The sequence below is a fragment of the Astatotilapia calliptera genome, chromosome 18 (assembly GCF_900246225.1).
Source record: "Astatotilapia calliptera chromosome 18, fAstCal1.2, whole genome shotgun sequence".
NCBI classification, from domain to species: Eukaryota; Metazoa; Chordata; class Actinopteri; order Cichliformes; family Cichlidae; genus Astatotilapia; species Astatotilapia calliptera.
Window position 1 is genome coordinate 10,637,600 of NC_039319.1, and position 15,776 is coordinate 10,653,375.

Genomic DNA, 15,776 nt, shown 5'->3' on the forward strand with positions numbered 1-15,776 from the left:
CAAATGCCACTTGATGACAGAGGCTGCGACCTGTACGATTGGTAGCCCCTATTGTTGTTCCCTGTCTCTCACACTTAACTGCCACTGGGACAACTGCCGCTCTTAAATGCTGTTGATCAAAGAGTTGTCTGGTATTTGGCATAGAGCTCCATAGCAAAAGGCAGGAGAAGAGGGCCACAGGAATGGAGGGAGGCATGTCACGACACAGAGCTCTGCATTCCAAGCCTGACCCTGTTGCGGACCATTAAGACTACACAAAGTGTCGTTAGTAAACTCACAAGAGTACTGCAGCACCTATCAGAAGCTGTGTGAAATGGCAAGGTTGCCATGCATGTGCTTGCCAACGTGAGCAGTTACTATGCTTAGTACCTTAATTCCTTTGAATCACCTAGGCAGTGATCGTTATATTGTCTTTAGCGTTTAGTTGTGTTTGTGCGTCCTTTAAGCGTATTGTGCGTGCACTGAGACAAGGCAGGGCACTGTGTCGCATAAAGGCTTCAAATGGAGAAAGAATTTCACAAGTTCGAATTTTTATTTCATTTCAGTCATTCTTTGGTCGGAGGAGGTAGTAAAAGTATTCAGTGCTCAAGCAGCATAGCTTCAACTTGCAAATCCATCTGAATACCTCTCACTTCACCTCCCACCTTTACTTCAAAGCATTCGGGAAAACCTATGGTGGTAGCTAAAAATGAGAGAAATGCAAAAGTCCCATTCTAAGCCAGTGTTTGGTTTGCTTGTTCTGAACTACTGTGGAAATAAGGCAACATCATAGCCCATAGATCCTACTGTAGATACACAATATAGGCCAATATTGAGCTACACCCTCTTAATCTCTGAATTCAGGTGCTTTCAGTCCCATTGGCACAGTGGTATAAAATCAAGTATCTAGCCACGCAGTCTGTCTTTATATACATTTCTCAAGGAATGGGTCATTTCAAATTTAATTCAGACCCTTTTGCAGCAAGTCCATTTATTATATTTTTCCCTCCAAGATATTTTACAACCAGCTTTAAATTTTAAAGTAAAAGTGTTTAAGAAAGAACCTCAACAACTTAACAACCCTACAAAGAGGGAGACCGTGTAAAATTACAGAGGGATTACAGAGCGCTGAGGAGGATAGTAAGTAAAAGTTGCCAGTGCTCCATAGACTCAGTAACTGCAAAGGTCCAAATATTAACATCAGCACAAAAATTGTGCTAACGGACCTTCATGTTTCTTCAGGTTTGTATGGCTGAGAAACTCTTGTGACACTTTTTTCATAAAGTGTATGATTGACTAATTTTAGGTTAACAAAAACAGTAATTTTTAGGTAACTACTGTATACACTATTGAAAACTAATATTTGATTAATTCTCATCCCAACCTTAAAGTAGTAACACCACGATGTAAAAATCTAGTTGCTGTTGGTAAGATGGAAATACACAAACACAGGCACGTTATTGTCGTCATTACAGGACTTGATTACGTTTAACTGCCAGTCAAGTTCAATTTAGAGCCATGGTTTAGCTATAGTGCAGAAAATGCTGTATAAAATAATAAGAAATGACAGCCACCCACCCCATTGGCTGTGCTGACCGCCTGGTAATATATACTGTAGCTCTTCTGTGGCAGCAGAGGGGCATTCCAGTACCCATTGTAGGTCTTGTTGTCCCCCACAGTAAAGGGCTGGGGCGAATGGATGCCAGCAGCGGGGAACTGAGCAGTGAAGTAGTACTGTGAATTAAGAAGCGTGGCGTTCTGGAAGTGAATGGGAACTGGGTAGCAGCGCAAAATTTCTGCCGTCCCTCGTGCTCTGCGTGGACGTTCCTCCTCCACCACCACCTGGTACGCACTGAAAATGCAGGACAAACAAAATTAACATACTCCACTGGGCCAAGCAGGCTCTTGTAGAATTCAACTGGCAATACAGACAGTTTTCTGCTTTGCCAGTTTGCTTTATAAAGTGTAAAAATTGTCCCTTTATGAAAGCCACAAACATGCATGCTGCAAAGCTCCAAATCTCAGAGCGAACTGAGTCTCCAGAAATTACTCATTTAGACAAGAAATAAGAGATTTATGTAATGCAAACCAAGTTCTTATCCTCTCTAACTTTAATTATATAACAAGTTATTTAAATAGAACTTCTGTTGGATTAAAACTAATATTACACTGGTTTTGCAATGTCTGTCAGATATGTATACATTCCCTTTTACTTAAATGCATTAATAGCACTTTATAATGTCACACTATTAAGCATTAAGGTATCAGTAAGTTACAGTATTAGCGAGGACTTAGTTCATATAACATTAGTCCTCCTTAATATGCCATTTATGAATATATATATAGATATATTACTATAAATATAATTATGACTATGATTATCATTACAATTATTATTAATTAGTGATGTAGTGTAAAACTAGTGAGCACAACATGCATTTACATGTGGGCAATCAGCTATACACTGAGTAACAATACCATTAATGTTATTTAATAAATTACAAATGCATTAAAGCATATTTACAACTAATTGATTGTCTGCCCGCTGTGTAAATGCTACAGCAATAAATTACTTGTTTTTCTCGACTAAATAAGAACTCTATTTATATAAATCCCTTCTTAAAAGTGAAGTCAACATAAAAGACTGAAAAATACCGGCCAACAGAAATGAGCGGTGGCACGGGACATTTATTTGCCTTTTCATTATTCAGCAAATGAAAAGGTTAACGGCTCTTTCCATTTCCTCTCCATCCAAGTCTTGTGTTTAGCTAGATCAAACCTGCAGCCCTCTGTGACTCTGACAGGGATGACATTGTCTCCGAGCCGGCCACTTAGCCTGAGGGGGAGACTGACTGTCTTATAGATGTTCATGTTAGTATGCATCGCGCATCTGAAGTGGACCTCCTGTTAAATCCATTGAGTCGCTGAGTGACAAAGAGTCTGTTTACAGCTGCCACGCAGAATAACCAGCCATGATTGGGAACTAGTGATCCATTTGCAAAAGAGCTAAAGAACCAACAACGCATTATCACAGACGATGGAGCAAAGTTTGTGTGCTCTATGAATGAAGGATTTCAGAAATGAATGAAATATGGTGGAGCTCTAGTTTTGCGGAGCTGGTTTAAGAGCTTTTATTCGCAACTGCATCGTGTTTATAAATACATAAATAAATCGTTTGCCTATTGTTTAAACAGGACCACGAGTCCCACACTGTTTTCTAGAGTTTGTGGGGTTTTTTCCTTACTGTACATGCTCTCCTGCAAGGACCATCATACAGGCAATTTAACACATGTGTTATTCCACTGAAGGCTGGTGATGAAAGCTATGACTGAAGACTGCAATGCAGAAAACAATGGACGTAAACACTTAACAATTCACACAGAATCTAGAAACCACTGTAAACGAGGACAGAGTATACGCACAGTATGTTGGTGCAAGAACTAAGAGCCCATTTTATACCTGAAGACATGTAAACTATATCCATATGATGTGTTTATATCTGGTAGCACAAATCTTCCTTGCCTTCTTCATTTTACCTGCTTTGTCTGCCATCTGACTTCATTTAGAATTTAATTAGACTATTTTGAAGTCAACATTTGCAGTGCTTGAAAGGCATTCATTGCCCCCTCTATACTGGAAGTCTAGGAATCCCACTGTGTAAAACCACTGATCAGTTATCCAAGGTTACCATGAGAAAGTAGCAACACTGTAGATAGAGTGAACTTGATATGCAGCTTTATTTGAGTCGCTGAACAGGACTTCATTAGCATTTGTATAGTGTCAGTGCGTTTCAGAACCCTTTTAATGCATCTGAAATAATAGGGCTATGTTTTAATGTATGTGTTACTATCTAATTAGCAGTTAGTGTTATGCAAGGCACTGCAGTCTTTGGATACAGCTTTCTAACCAAGCATAAACTTACAATACTAGATGAAATATTAATTGATTAGAATTTGAGATAAGAAAATGATAAATTACTAATCTGCCTTTTTTTAAAAGCGTTTCTAACTAAAAAGGCTATATGAAAAATACAATCATCCTGAAGCCTTCATAACCATCTAACAGTGAATTCAATTTATCTATTCAGTTGCATTGTGCCATAAGAAATATTAGTGCCTACCGAGGTGTAAAGCTTTGGTGACCCTGAACATGTTCCTTAGCCTAGATTATTACAACAAGTGGAAAGAAATATCTTTTAAAGAAAAATAGCTGCACTGTTGTGGTTGTACTCTTAAGCTGTGCAGTTGCAGTACAAACAGCCCTGGAGATGATCAATTGTTCCCCGCGGTTGGTACTGGATGATTAAGTATCCCCTTTGTGTGTACAGCATGTGCTCTTTAACCCTATAGTTTATCATAAGATGCTTGCTGTGTCATTAGAAAATCCCCCTCTGCTCTTAGTGGGTGTGTCCCAATTCCTTGGAGCTCTCCTATTTAGCACTGGGTTGGGAGGTGATGAAATATTTAATCCTGCTGAGAGTCTGCAGGAGAAATCAGGCTTTAATTACTGTCCCCTATTGAGAGCAGAGGTCAAAGGGCAGGTGGAGACGGTACACGGGAGCCACTTAAGTAGTTGCAGAACAGCAGAGAAATAAATGATTAGACTTCATGGAAGCCTCAGCCAGAACACTGTCGATTTGATTTGAACTATAATAGGACGATGAAGTTTTAAATATAATTAATTTAATCTCTAATTATCTCTGCTGTCAGTCACATTACTCATCAAGTAAGATGGATAACTATCTGTTTTTAAAGACATAACCCATGAAGGACTGCACGTCTGCATATTTCCTTTGGAGAAATAAAACACATTATACTCACAGTAAATATTTGCTGTAGCATGTACACTGATTCTCAGCTCGCTCATATTAGTACTTTATATTCCAAATCAATCTGCAGACAGTGAAACAAAAAACTAGCGCTGGCTCTCCCTGGGTGGCTCCTTATGATATGATGATGCAGCTGTGCTACGACTTAATGACAGGCACAGTATGAATAGAACTGGTTTCCTTTCCTCAGGCAAAATACCAAGTGCCAAAGGCTATGAGGTTCCAAGGGTAAAAACTCTTGTAATGTGGAAATCTAATTCAGTGCTTCTTCTCCACAGAATATTTACAGCACCAAGAAACCGAAATCTAGCGCACAATACATTTGCAATTTAATAAAACAGTTTTGTTCTTCTCTGTAACTGATGGAGACAATAAAACCTCCTTTACTGGTTTTACTTAAAAGAGTGTCAGTGCTAAACTGCTCTCCTGCTATAAAATATTTAAAGTAGAACACTTACTATACCATTTTCACTGCAACGGCTTAAATGCAAAACTGACTCATGAGTTTAATGGTGGCAAAAATACACGTTGTTCTAAAAACCTTTTTTCTGTAATTAGTGCAAGCATGTAAATATGCCCTTGAGCAGCTGACACCTTGTGACCTCATGCTGAGTTCACAATTTACATCATGAATCATTTTGACAGACCAGAGTGATTTAGTCATTTCCTTGATTTGGCATGACATGAATGAGCACCGAAAAAACTACAACAGATGAACAACTATGGCTCTGGTAGCAAGAACAAAAATCCTTTGTAGCTCATGTCTCTCTTGATATACCAATTGGGGGAATTGCAAGAAACTTGCATTCACATTGATGATAGAAGGGGCCTTCAAATCATTTACTAAAGTATAATCACTTAAAGCAAAATGCCCAAGTACTCCAAGTACTTTTAAAAAAAAAAAAGAAAAAAAAAGGGGGTATAATATTAATATATGCTCATTTTGAATGCTTAATTGACATATTAAAGGATACGTCCGCTTCTCTTTGTACTTGATCAACTAAAATCCCAAAGTGACAGGAAAGAGTATGAAAGCTACAAGTAGTCAATGTTGCAGTACTGCAATTTTATCATATTAACTTACAGTACTGTGCAAAATTTAGGGCCAGCCTTCTTTTTTCCACTTTTTTCCAGACAAATGAGAAATGGGTGCAATGACTTATTGGTACAGGTGCAAGCATAAATGGAATTACAGTATAGGCAAAGGACAAAAGTTTGTCTAATCCTAACAAACTTGAAAGTCAATTTTTGGTATGACCATCTTTATTCTTCTACACGGCCTGGATTTTCAAAGGCAAGCTTTCCTGTCATTTCTTCAAGTAGTCCTTCAGGCTTCTTGAAGGACAGTTGAAATGTTTCTTTGGATGTTGGCTGCCTTTTGTTGCGTTCTCTGTCAAGATGATCCCACACTGCTTCAATACTGTTGAGATCCATGCTCTGTGTTTTTCTATCAAGGTATGCTTTTATTGCATTGAAATTGTGTTTGGGATCATTGCCAGCTGAAATATCAAGGCTTTGCTAATCAGTGGATTTCCAGATGGTATTGCACGGTAGATGAAAATTTGATGGTATTTTTCTGCTTTCATAATTCCATCAGTTTTGACAAGATCCCCCAAACCATTGGCTGAAATGCATCTCTGCCATGTTTTACAGATGACTGTAGACACTCTGTGTTGTACCTCATTCCCCTGACCTCCCCCATGCATATTGATAATAATTTAACCCAAAAATGCCAATTTTGGATTCATTACTCCGTAAGACATGTTGCCACTTATTGTCAGTCCAGTTATTGTGCAATCTGGTATACCTCAAACATTTTGTCCCCATTTCCGTTCCATGAGAATGGCTTCTTGACAGCCACCCTGCTACTGAGGCCCTTTCTGACGAACGGTGAACAGTAGACGAATCAACTGAAGGTCAGAACCATGTCTCGGGTCCTGTGTCAGGTCTTTTAAGGATTTGAATTTTTTTTTTTCCTGGAAATTAAATTTTAGGGCTGTCACTTGTTTTGTCTTCTACTTTCCAGTTTCCTCAAACTTTTTAAGGACACAGTGCACACCATGCTGGGATTAAAAAAAATTGCCAGCTGATAGCTCTTTGGCAATCACCTTATTAGTGCAAAAAATGACATTTTAAGTCTGTCAATGTAAGTTATGATTTGCAGTTTTTGTAGATTCCATTAAATCAATTGCAACAAGCTACATGTTTTCCCCCATCAGGCTCTCTGTGATAAAGTACCTAAATATAACATTTTATATGGTTTCTTTTCCAAGTTGTCTGTTACATGTAGACAACTGTCATTCATTCGTTGAGTTAGGATCCTTTTTAGTACTTGCTAGATGGTTTTAACCCCCCCGAAAAGTATTTATCCAAAAATGATCAGGTATGAGGGCTGGACTAAAAATGAGTGAAACACCAGCCAATGTTCAATGAAAAACTTTAAAAGACCTTTAGAAATCACGGAGAGGGATTGGACAAAACCATTAAAAAAAAAAAGGAATTAGGAAAAAAACTACAAGGAAGTCCTGCTCTGTGGAAGCAAAATATAAAGAAATTAGGTGCAGTTCAAGACTTTTGCACAGTAGTTTAGTTCAAGTTTCAGGACATTTGTGTGAAATTTTATAGTAAGTAAAAATTCTTGAATTCTTGAGAATAACAATTGTTTTGCAAAGTCATAAACAAACTTTAGACATTTACTATGAAAATCTAACCAATTCTTTGAGTCCACGTACTTTAAAAAGTTAAGAATTGGCGTGGCCTGTGTACAGACCAACAACCCCAGTCATGGAAAGCATAAAAATGCTGTAATTTCACAGTGGCATGACCTTTGGATACCACAACCTAATCAGCTGATCTTTGCCTCAAAGTTTAGAATGCCACAGATGGATTGACTGACATCTCAAATGTATTCAACACAAGCGTAATGATGCTTAATGCCAAAGCCATTGAAATTTACTCTCCGACAGAAGATGGAAAGACAGAGAGAAGGAAGGATGAAGTGAAAAGCTGTACCAGATGAATGGTATAAGCCGTTAAAAGTGGTCTGTCAGAATGGCCGGCAGGGCAGACCTGTATTCTTGGTGTAGCACTGCAACCTGAACTGACACCAATTAGGCCTCCTCCAGCCTTGCTGTCCGATAGATTTCAGCTCTGTCGCCATGTGACGCCAACCAATTATGGCGAAATCGACTGGATTGTGACCTGAAACTCTGATTTATTTTTCATGTGGGCTGATAAAGGGAGAACTCTGGGCAGTTTGAGTAGTTGAGGGAACGGGGTATGGGGAGCATTTCAATCACTGTCTCTCTCACTCTAATGCTAATCGGCTGGCTCTACAGTATACGTCTGATTTAAGAGTGGTTGTAAGTAACACACTTCTCCTGACCCAGCATCCTTCCTCTGTACCCCTGTCTTCTTACTTTTTATATTTCCCTGGTGTCCATAAAGCTATAAAGCAAACAAATTAGAAAGTGCCATAGATTACATTTGCCATTAAATCGTAAAAAGCGCTGAGTTGTGTCATGTTTAGGCACAGCTATTAGCGTTTGCTCTGCTGTGATCAAAGAAAGTTAGTGCTTATTTTAGTACTGTAGAAAATCCTTTAACTGATTTCAGGCCGTGGTGAAGTAAAGAAAATCTGATGCTACAGGGTAAAAACTATATGGGAACCCGGCCTACTTTAATATGGAACTGAAATTTGTATATATTATACATTTTTCTGTTTATGCATATGCATTTAAGCTTGCTCAAGGCAAAGGTTATGGCAGAAAGAGAGGACTGATTTAGTGGCATGAATGATAAGGAAAGCATCTCAAATCACTTATGTCTGCATCAACATGTACACATCTATTTTGATGTTACGGTGTGAGGAGGCGTATTCTGGCCCTGACGAGGGGCTATTGCAAACATTAGTTTAACGCGACATGACTGATAGACAGTTCGCTAATCCTCTTAAAGAAACAGTGTCCCCTCTGGTAAAAATTGTTCCCGGCTATGCGTGTCATCCCCAGAGATTAGAAGCAAATTCCAAGTTGGAAATGTTATACCGATTAGCAATTACACAAATGAAAAATCGACTGCCTCCCTCAGCAGTGACAACGTCTGCCCAGATCCATCTGAAATATGATTTGACATCAGCATGACTGCAGGATGCTGAAGTGAAATGGACATTTGTTGTCTGTTATGTCTTCCTTTTTAACCTATCGTGTGATCTTCCAGAGCGCTCCCCCTTCCTGTATTACAGCAAAACATCTGCTGTTAGAAACTCAAATGTCGGGAGCTCTATTACCTCCTAAACTCAATCAGCATGCAAGATTGCGTTATCAAATCAAGCCCCGTGCTGCTTTGCTCTGTAGTGCTGTGGATCAGTGTTCTCCCTTGTCAAATCCTTATTTCACAGGGGCTTTAAAACTGATTTCATAAAGTGTTCAATTTCAAAATGAGCCACCCACTACTCTAGAAAAGATGGCTACTCCTGCAACATGAGCAGTAGCGCAAAAATAAGTAACTATAGTGTGAAATTTAACTCCTTGATTAACAGAATCTCTCAGACTGACTGGATCAGCCAAGTTCAGAAGTTTATGACTTCAGGCCATTCTTCCAGTTTCTCCAGGTGCTTGGACATATTTGCAGCTTTCGACGAACCTTCACTTTAAATCGCATCTTAGCCGTCTCACCCTTCTAACCCAAAAGAGATTAGAGAGGTTGTTATTTTTTCAGTCTGGGAGACTCATATGAGTACATTTATCATTACTGTCCAGACAGGAGATCCCAAAAGACCGCCCAACTCAACTCCTCTGAATGGAAGCTACTTTAAAGTCACCTTAAAATTTCAAAGGAATCGTGTGTCACTTGAGCTGGGGGTGGAAAACACCTTCAAAAGCCTGCCAGTATCTTGTCTTGGACCGGCATCATAATCTCCCCTGTTTGCTAACCTACACCACCTCTTTTCTTTTGCATTTCTTATTTATCGAAGCACTGGACGCACACATGAAGGCAGAACAGGCAGTGCACTGGCCTTTACGTCCTGTGAGATTAAAGAGAAGTGAGAAAGCGGGAATAGAAGCGTGTACCTGAAAACCTCTAAAGTTTAGACATGAAGAGGCTTTGCTGTGATCAAAGGATTCCTCAATTAGTTTTGAGGTGTATTTGTGCCATGTACTGAACTCTACTGATGAATTTTTTTAATGGATTGTCTTGAGACTCATTAAACATATATAATCCTTAAAACTAAGCGTCTCTATCAAAACACGCTATTTTCTCTGTATTTAATAATTAACAAGCACTGAATGTGCGAGTTTTAAAGCATTACTGCACAGTTGTGGCTCAGAACAGAACGGGTCTCAAACTAAAGTCGCTATCTCCAAAGCCCAATCCATTTCATCTTTTCCTGAGGTGCACATGCCTTCCAACAGGAAACAAAAAGAGGAGTCCAGCATGCTAATGAATGGAAGCTCCAATTCACAACACACTGTTAATTATAATTAGGGGTTTGTAATTACTCAGCTGAAAGAATGGCAGCCTGCATAAGGCCTTCTGAAGTGTACCTGGGAGAAAATTAAAAAGTGATCACTCTGTCATTCTTGCTCAGACCCCTCTGTTTGGCGCTGGGGCATTAATCTGGGCAGCTGCACATACGGCAAAACATGAGCTGACAAGCCTGACTAAAGATCTCCTGGCTGTAATCTTTAAAGGAATCAGATGAGTTGATGGTGTAAAATTGAGTTTTACAGCAAGCCCGAGTGTTCATTCCCACTCACTCCTCTCAGTCCTGGTGGCTGGAATCACAATATGTTACTGGCCAAGAATATAAATCCGTGCTAAAAAAAATAAAAATAAAAAAATAGGTTCTTCCTTTGGAAAACTTGGAATGTTAATTCACCACATACTTCTAAAGGGTGCATGACAGTGCGTGCATCCAGTGAGCAACCCCAAACCTATCCCTGTTCTTACAGAACCTGTTCTGGCTTCCCACTGTTCAGTTGTGTTTGATGTACTGCCTGGCAAAGCAACTTACCTGGGCATTGCTAGTCAGATGTTTTATTATTCTGTGCACCCCCAACACAGTTGGCCAGTACCAACTATTTAAAGAAGGAGCTCAGCAGATAGATGGAAAGACCAATACTGCACCCATCTGTTTAAGGCAAAGCTACATCCACCTGCCTGGAATCCAAAGCTCAATAATTAACATTTAATATCTTGTTCCTGCCAGTGGGGAGATTATTTTTTAATTTTGCACTTAGCCAGGCTAATTGATTGTCCCGGCTTCCAGAGCTGAGGTACACTAATACAACCAAACAAATACAATTGGAAAATAACAGAAGAACAAGCGAGATGAACTCCTGCCAGAACCCTGCAGCGGCCTGCATAAACCCTAATCATGACTTTTTGGCATTTGAACAAAACAACTGTACCGTTTCTTTAACAATGACTAATAAATGCTGCATCAAGCAGGCAAAAATCCTACATTTCCCCAGAAGCCTGTGATGACTCCGGGTGGGCAGTCTGGTACATAAAACAAGTGCAAGGGAAGAGATCCTGAAGCTAGGCTCGGCTACCCCAGCTTTGTTCTGATCTTCAAAGGCTGTGCTTCTCTTTCACAGGATCAAAATCCACAAACAAACAAACTCAGATACATGAAGTAAGGTACTGAATTTCCCTGGCAACTTTCCTTCATGATGAGGCATTGATAAATACAGGCTCTTTGATAGCTATTTGCTGTTGATGATATTTTAATATGCCATTTTGTCTTTTTTTTTTGACTGTGTGCTTGTGGGTGTTATTGTGAGAGCCTACCTGACTGGGGCACCTCTGCTCTGTGCGGGTTTAAGCAGCACAGTGACTGTGCTGTCTGTCTGGTTCAGAGAGGTCTCCTGGTCATATGCTGGCATGGATGGAGCTAAAGAGGAAACCAAGCAGAAGTTTTGTTTTAGTTTATAATATAATATGCAATATAATATTATAATAGGAGATGCATTCATCAGGCATAAATCCTGCTACAAATTCAACATAAATGTATAACTGTAACAAATTTAGCTTTACATGGCTATAAAATGCAAGATAATGTAGTCATTTTGAAACCACAATGTAAAACCATTTTGTATAATGTTCAATTTTTTACCAACGAATATACAATATAAAGTCCTATAATCCATCCCCAGAAATTGTGAACACATTCACCTTATGCACCCACACAATAAAATTTATAGTCCTGACTTAGAAGTACAGTGGGGCAAAAAAGTATTTAGTCAGCCACCGATTGTGCAAGTTCCCCCACTTAAAATGATGACAGAGGTCAGTAATTTGCACCAGAGGTACACTTCAACTGTGAGAGACAGAATGTGAAAAAAAAAAAAAATCCATGAATCCACATGGTAGGATTTGTAAAGAATTTATTCGTAAATCAGGGTGGAAAATAAGTATTTGGTCAATAACAAAAATACAACTCAATACTTTGTAACATAACCTTTGTTGGCAATAACAGAGGTCAAACGTTTACTATAGGTCTTTACCAGGTTTGCACACACAGTAGCTGGTATTTTGGCCCATTCCTCCATGCAGATCTTCTCGAGAGCAGTGATGTTTTGGGGCTGTCGCCGAGCAACACGGACTTTCAACTCCCGCCACAGATTTTCTATGGGGTTGAGGTCTGGAGACTGGCTAGGCCACTCCAGGACTTTCAAATGCTTCTTACGGAGCCACTCCTTTGTTGCCCGGGCGGTGTGTTTTGGATCATTGTCATGTTGGAAGACCCAGCCTCGTTTCATCTTCAAAGTTCTCACTGATGGAAGGAGGTTTTGGCTCAAAATCTCACGATACGTGGCCCCATTCATTCTGTCCTTAACACGGATCAGTCGTCCTGTCCCCTTGGCAGAAAAACAGCCCCATAGCATGATGTTTCCACCCCCATGCTTCACAGTAGGTATGGTGTTCTTGGGATGCAACTCAGTATTCTTCTTCCTCCAAACACGACGAGTTGAGTTTATACCAAAAAGTTCTACTTTGGTTTCATCTGACCACATGACATTCTCCCAATCCTCTGCTGTATCATCCATGTGCTCTCTGGCAAACTTCAGACGGGCCTGGACATGCACTGGCTTCAGCAGCGGAACACGTCTGGCACTGCGGGATTTGATTCCCTGCCGTTGTAGTGTGTTACTGATGGTGACCTTTGTTACTTTGGTCCCAGCTCTCTGCAGGTCATTCACCAGGTCCCCCCGTGTGGTTCTGGGATCTTTGCTCACCGTTCTCATGATCATTTTGACCCCACGGGATGAGATCTTGCGTGGAGCCCCAGATCGAGGGAGATTATCAGTGGTCTTGTATGTCTTCCATTTTCTGATGATTGCTCCCACAGTTGATTTTTTCACACCAAGCTGCTTGCCTATTGTAGATTCACTCTTCCCAGTCTGGTGCAGGTCTACAATACTTTTCCTGGTGTCCTTCGAAAGCTCTTTGGTCTTGGCCATGGCGGAGTTTGGAGTCTGACTGTTTGAGGCTGTGGACAGGTGTGTTTTATACAGATGATGAGTTCAAACAGGTGCCATTCATACAGGTAACGAGTGGGGGACAGAAAAGCTTCTTACAGAAGACGTTACAGGTCTGTGAGAGCCAGAGATTTTCCTTGTTTGAGGTGACCAAATACTTATTTTCCACCCTAATTTACGAATAAATTCTTTACAAATCCTACCATGTGAATTCATGGATTTTTTTTTCACATTCTGTCTCTCACAGTTGAAGTGTACCTCTGGTGCAAATTACTGACCTCTGTCATCATTTTAAGTGGGGGAACTTGCACAATCGGTGGCTGACTAAATACTTTTTTGCCCCACTGTAGATTAGCACCTCAGTTTCCCATCAATCTCCTGACTAAAAGGCATCCATTTCTTTCACGAGCCTGGCAATAAACCAACGAGCGCGAAGTTGACCCTGTGACACACTGAATGACACAACCTCATACACGCGGTACCTTCATGCATAACAGCAATTATACTGTATATGAGGTTGTGTTACATTTTTAACTGTTTTAATATGTTTGCAACATTTTATTTCAATATCATACAACGGTAATTTTAAACAGTCAACCATTAATGTCTGTAGGGACTGTTTTTATATCAGCTTGGCTTATATACATTTACATTATATCAGATGCTGCTTTTGCAATTGTCAGCATTTTGCTTGCTTTTGAAAATAAATTATTAAATTGGGCAATTTGCAAAATGAAACATTAAAAAAAGCATCAGTTTTCAAAAATTAGAACAAAAAAAGAACTACAAAATATAAGAGTACATGCAAAGTACACAACAATCCAAGTTTGTTTGAGTGAAAGGAAATAACATTTTGCTTTCACATATTTTGACATAAGACCTCTAGAAGCAATAAGCAGTACACTGCTCGTTTGGCATCGTCCACACTGTAACAGGTCTTGCTGTTGACCCCACTGACCTGAAATCTTGGTGGTGAACTGGGTGATGACAGGGGGGCCATAGCCCTTGGCTGTGCTAGCGCGCAGGGTGAAGGAATACGTAGATCCCGGGTAAAGGCCTGTGAACATGTGGGTGGTCTCGTTACCCAGCTTCACAACCTTCCCACTCTGGTTGGAGAGGTCCAGTTCAGGGTCAAAGGAGCTCACCGCTTTGTAGGAAATCTAGAAAGGAAGAAAATTTACATTCTCACCGTGGCCTCTGGTACTCCGCATTCAGCACTGTTTATCATGAATAAGATTGGTATTCATACCACAAACGCATTTTGCGTTTTAGGCATTTAAGCGACTCACCAAGCTAAATCATGTACACGTCCTTACCGTTTTGCGGTTTTGCATCCCAGTCGCGGTGTGTGTGTTATCATACTTTTCCAGTCTTTTTCCCTTCTGCAAGTCTAAAATGCCAAGAAGCATTTTTTAAAAGTCTCATGCTGCGTTTCCTCACTTGCGTGACCCTGAGTTACCACCCTATTTAGGAATACCCGTACAGTAAATAATGCAATCATTTCACCAAATACAAATGGATGCTGCCTTCCACCAGTGAAACAGACGAAATGATTTGCACATGTAATGCAAAAAAGCTCTGTGGAATTTGGATTTAATTCTAAAGCCAGTGCTTCAAGCAATTTTTTGAAAGGTCTTGCTTTGTGCATGAGCTTCTGACTTGTCAACAAGGTTTTATGCTTATTTCCAAAATTAGGGAAGTACAAAAGGTCTGTGGAGACACGCTGTCTCATTATATGGGTTAGTATTGTCTGTAAAAGCATAGGTACATATTTTTAAGGCAAAGCTGATGCAAGCTTGTGGTTTCAAGGAGAGAGAAAATATACTTAATGTATTCCTTCTCCATTAATGAAAGCAGGGAGCTCTGGAGGGAAGCATTAAGGTGAGTGTTTTTGCTAATATCCATTTTGAATAACTGTAAAGTTCCACTTTAAGAAAATGCCTCTGCTCGTAAAGGAAAACCTCCATTATAATTCCAATTAAGGAACACAAAGGGAGTTTGGAGTGCTGCATAATTTGTGTCCATCAAGTTTTGAAATGCTTCTAGGCTTTCTCATTTAGTCTTTGTCTCCAAAATGAGCTTGTGATGCCAAATCCTATATCATAACTTTACAGGAGAGGAATTTGGAATGACTTGTCAACACTGGGCATATGGGCAGGCTTTTAAAACCATAACATAACTCACGGAAAACAAATAATAGAACTTATCCAAGAAGATTAACTGGCCCATTTGACCATATATATCCCGGTTTTCAGACCACACTGGTTTAGATGTGTCTGACAGAGGTAAATGACCGTATAAAGACATAAACAGACATGCCTATAGCACCTCTGAAAAAAAGCAAAAATAACAATGGAACATAAATTCTATTCGTTTAATTTTGTTTGTGAAAAAACACTTAAAAATCAGTTGAGTTTTAATTGACAATAAGTCAAATATACATTATAAAAACACTTTAGTACAATGCAGTGTATTTTTGTAAT

General features: G+C 39.7%; 1 protein-coding gene across 8 annotated transcripts in view; it reads right to left on the minus strand.

Annotated features, from left to right (window-relative positions):
* The window catches only part of LOC113011062 (protein tyrosine phosphatase receptor type M), a 120,674-nt gene that overhangs the window by 55,346 nt on the left and 49,552 nt on the right, over positions 1-15,776 (minus strand). For all 8 annotated transcript variants that reach the window (XM_026150435.1, XM_026150434.1, XM_026150433.1 and 5 more), the window contains exons 9-11: positions 14,252-14,453; positions 11,603-11,705; positions 1,558-1,831 (exon numbers count right to left, since the gene is read on the minus strand). In XM_026150435.1, the coding sequence (XP_026006220.1) occupies positions 1,558-1,831; positions 11,603-11,705; positions 14,252-14,453 (579 nt within the window). The remainder of the gene's footprint in view (positions 1-1,557; positions 1,832-11,602; positions 11,706-14,251; positions 14,454-15,776) is intronic.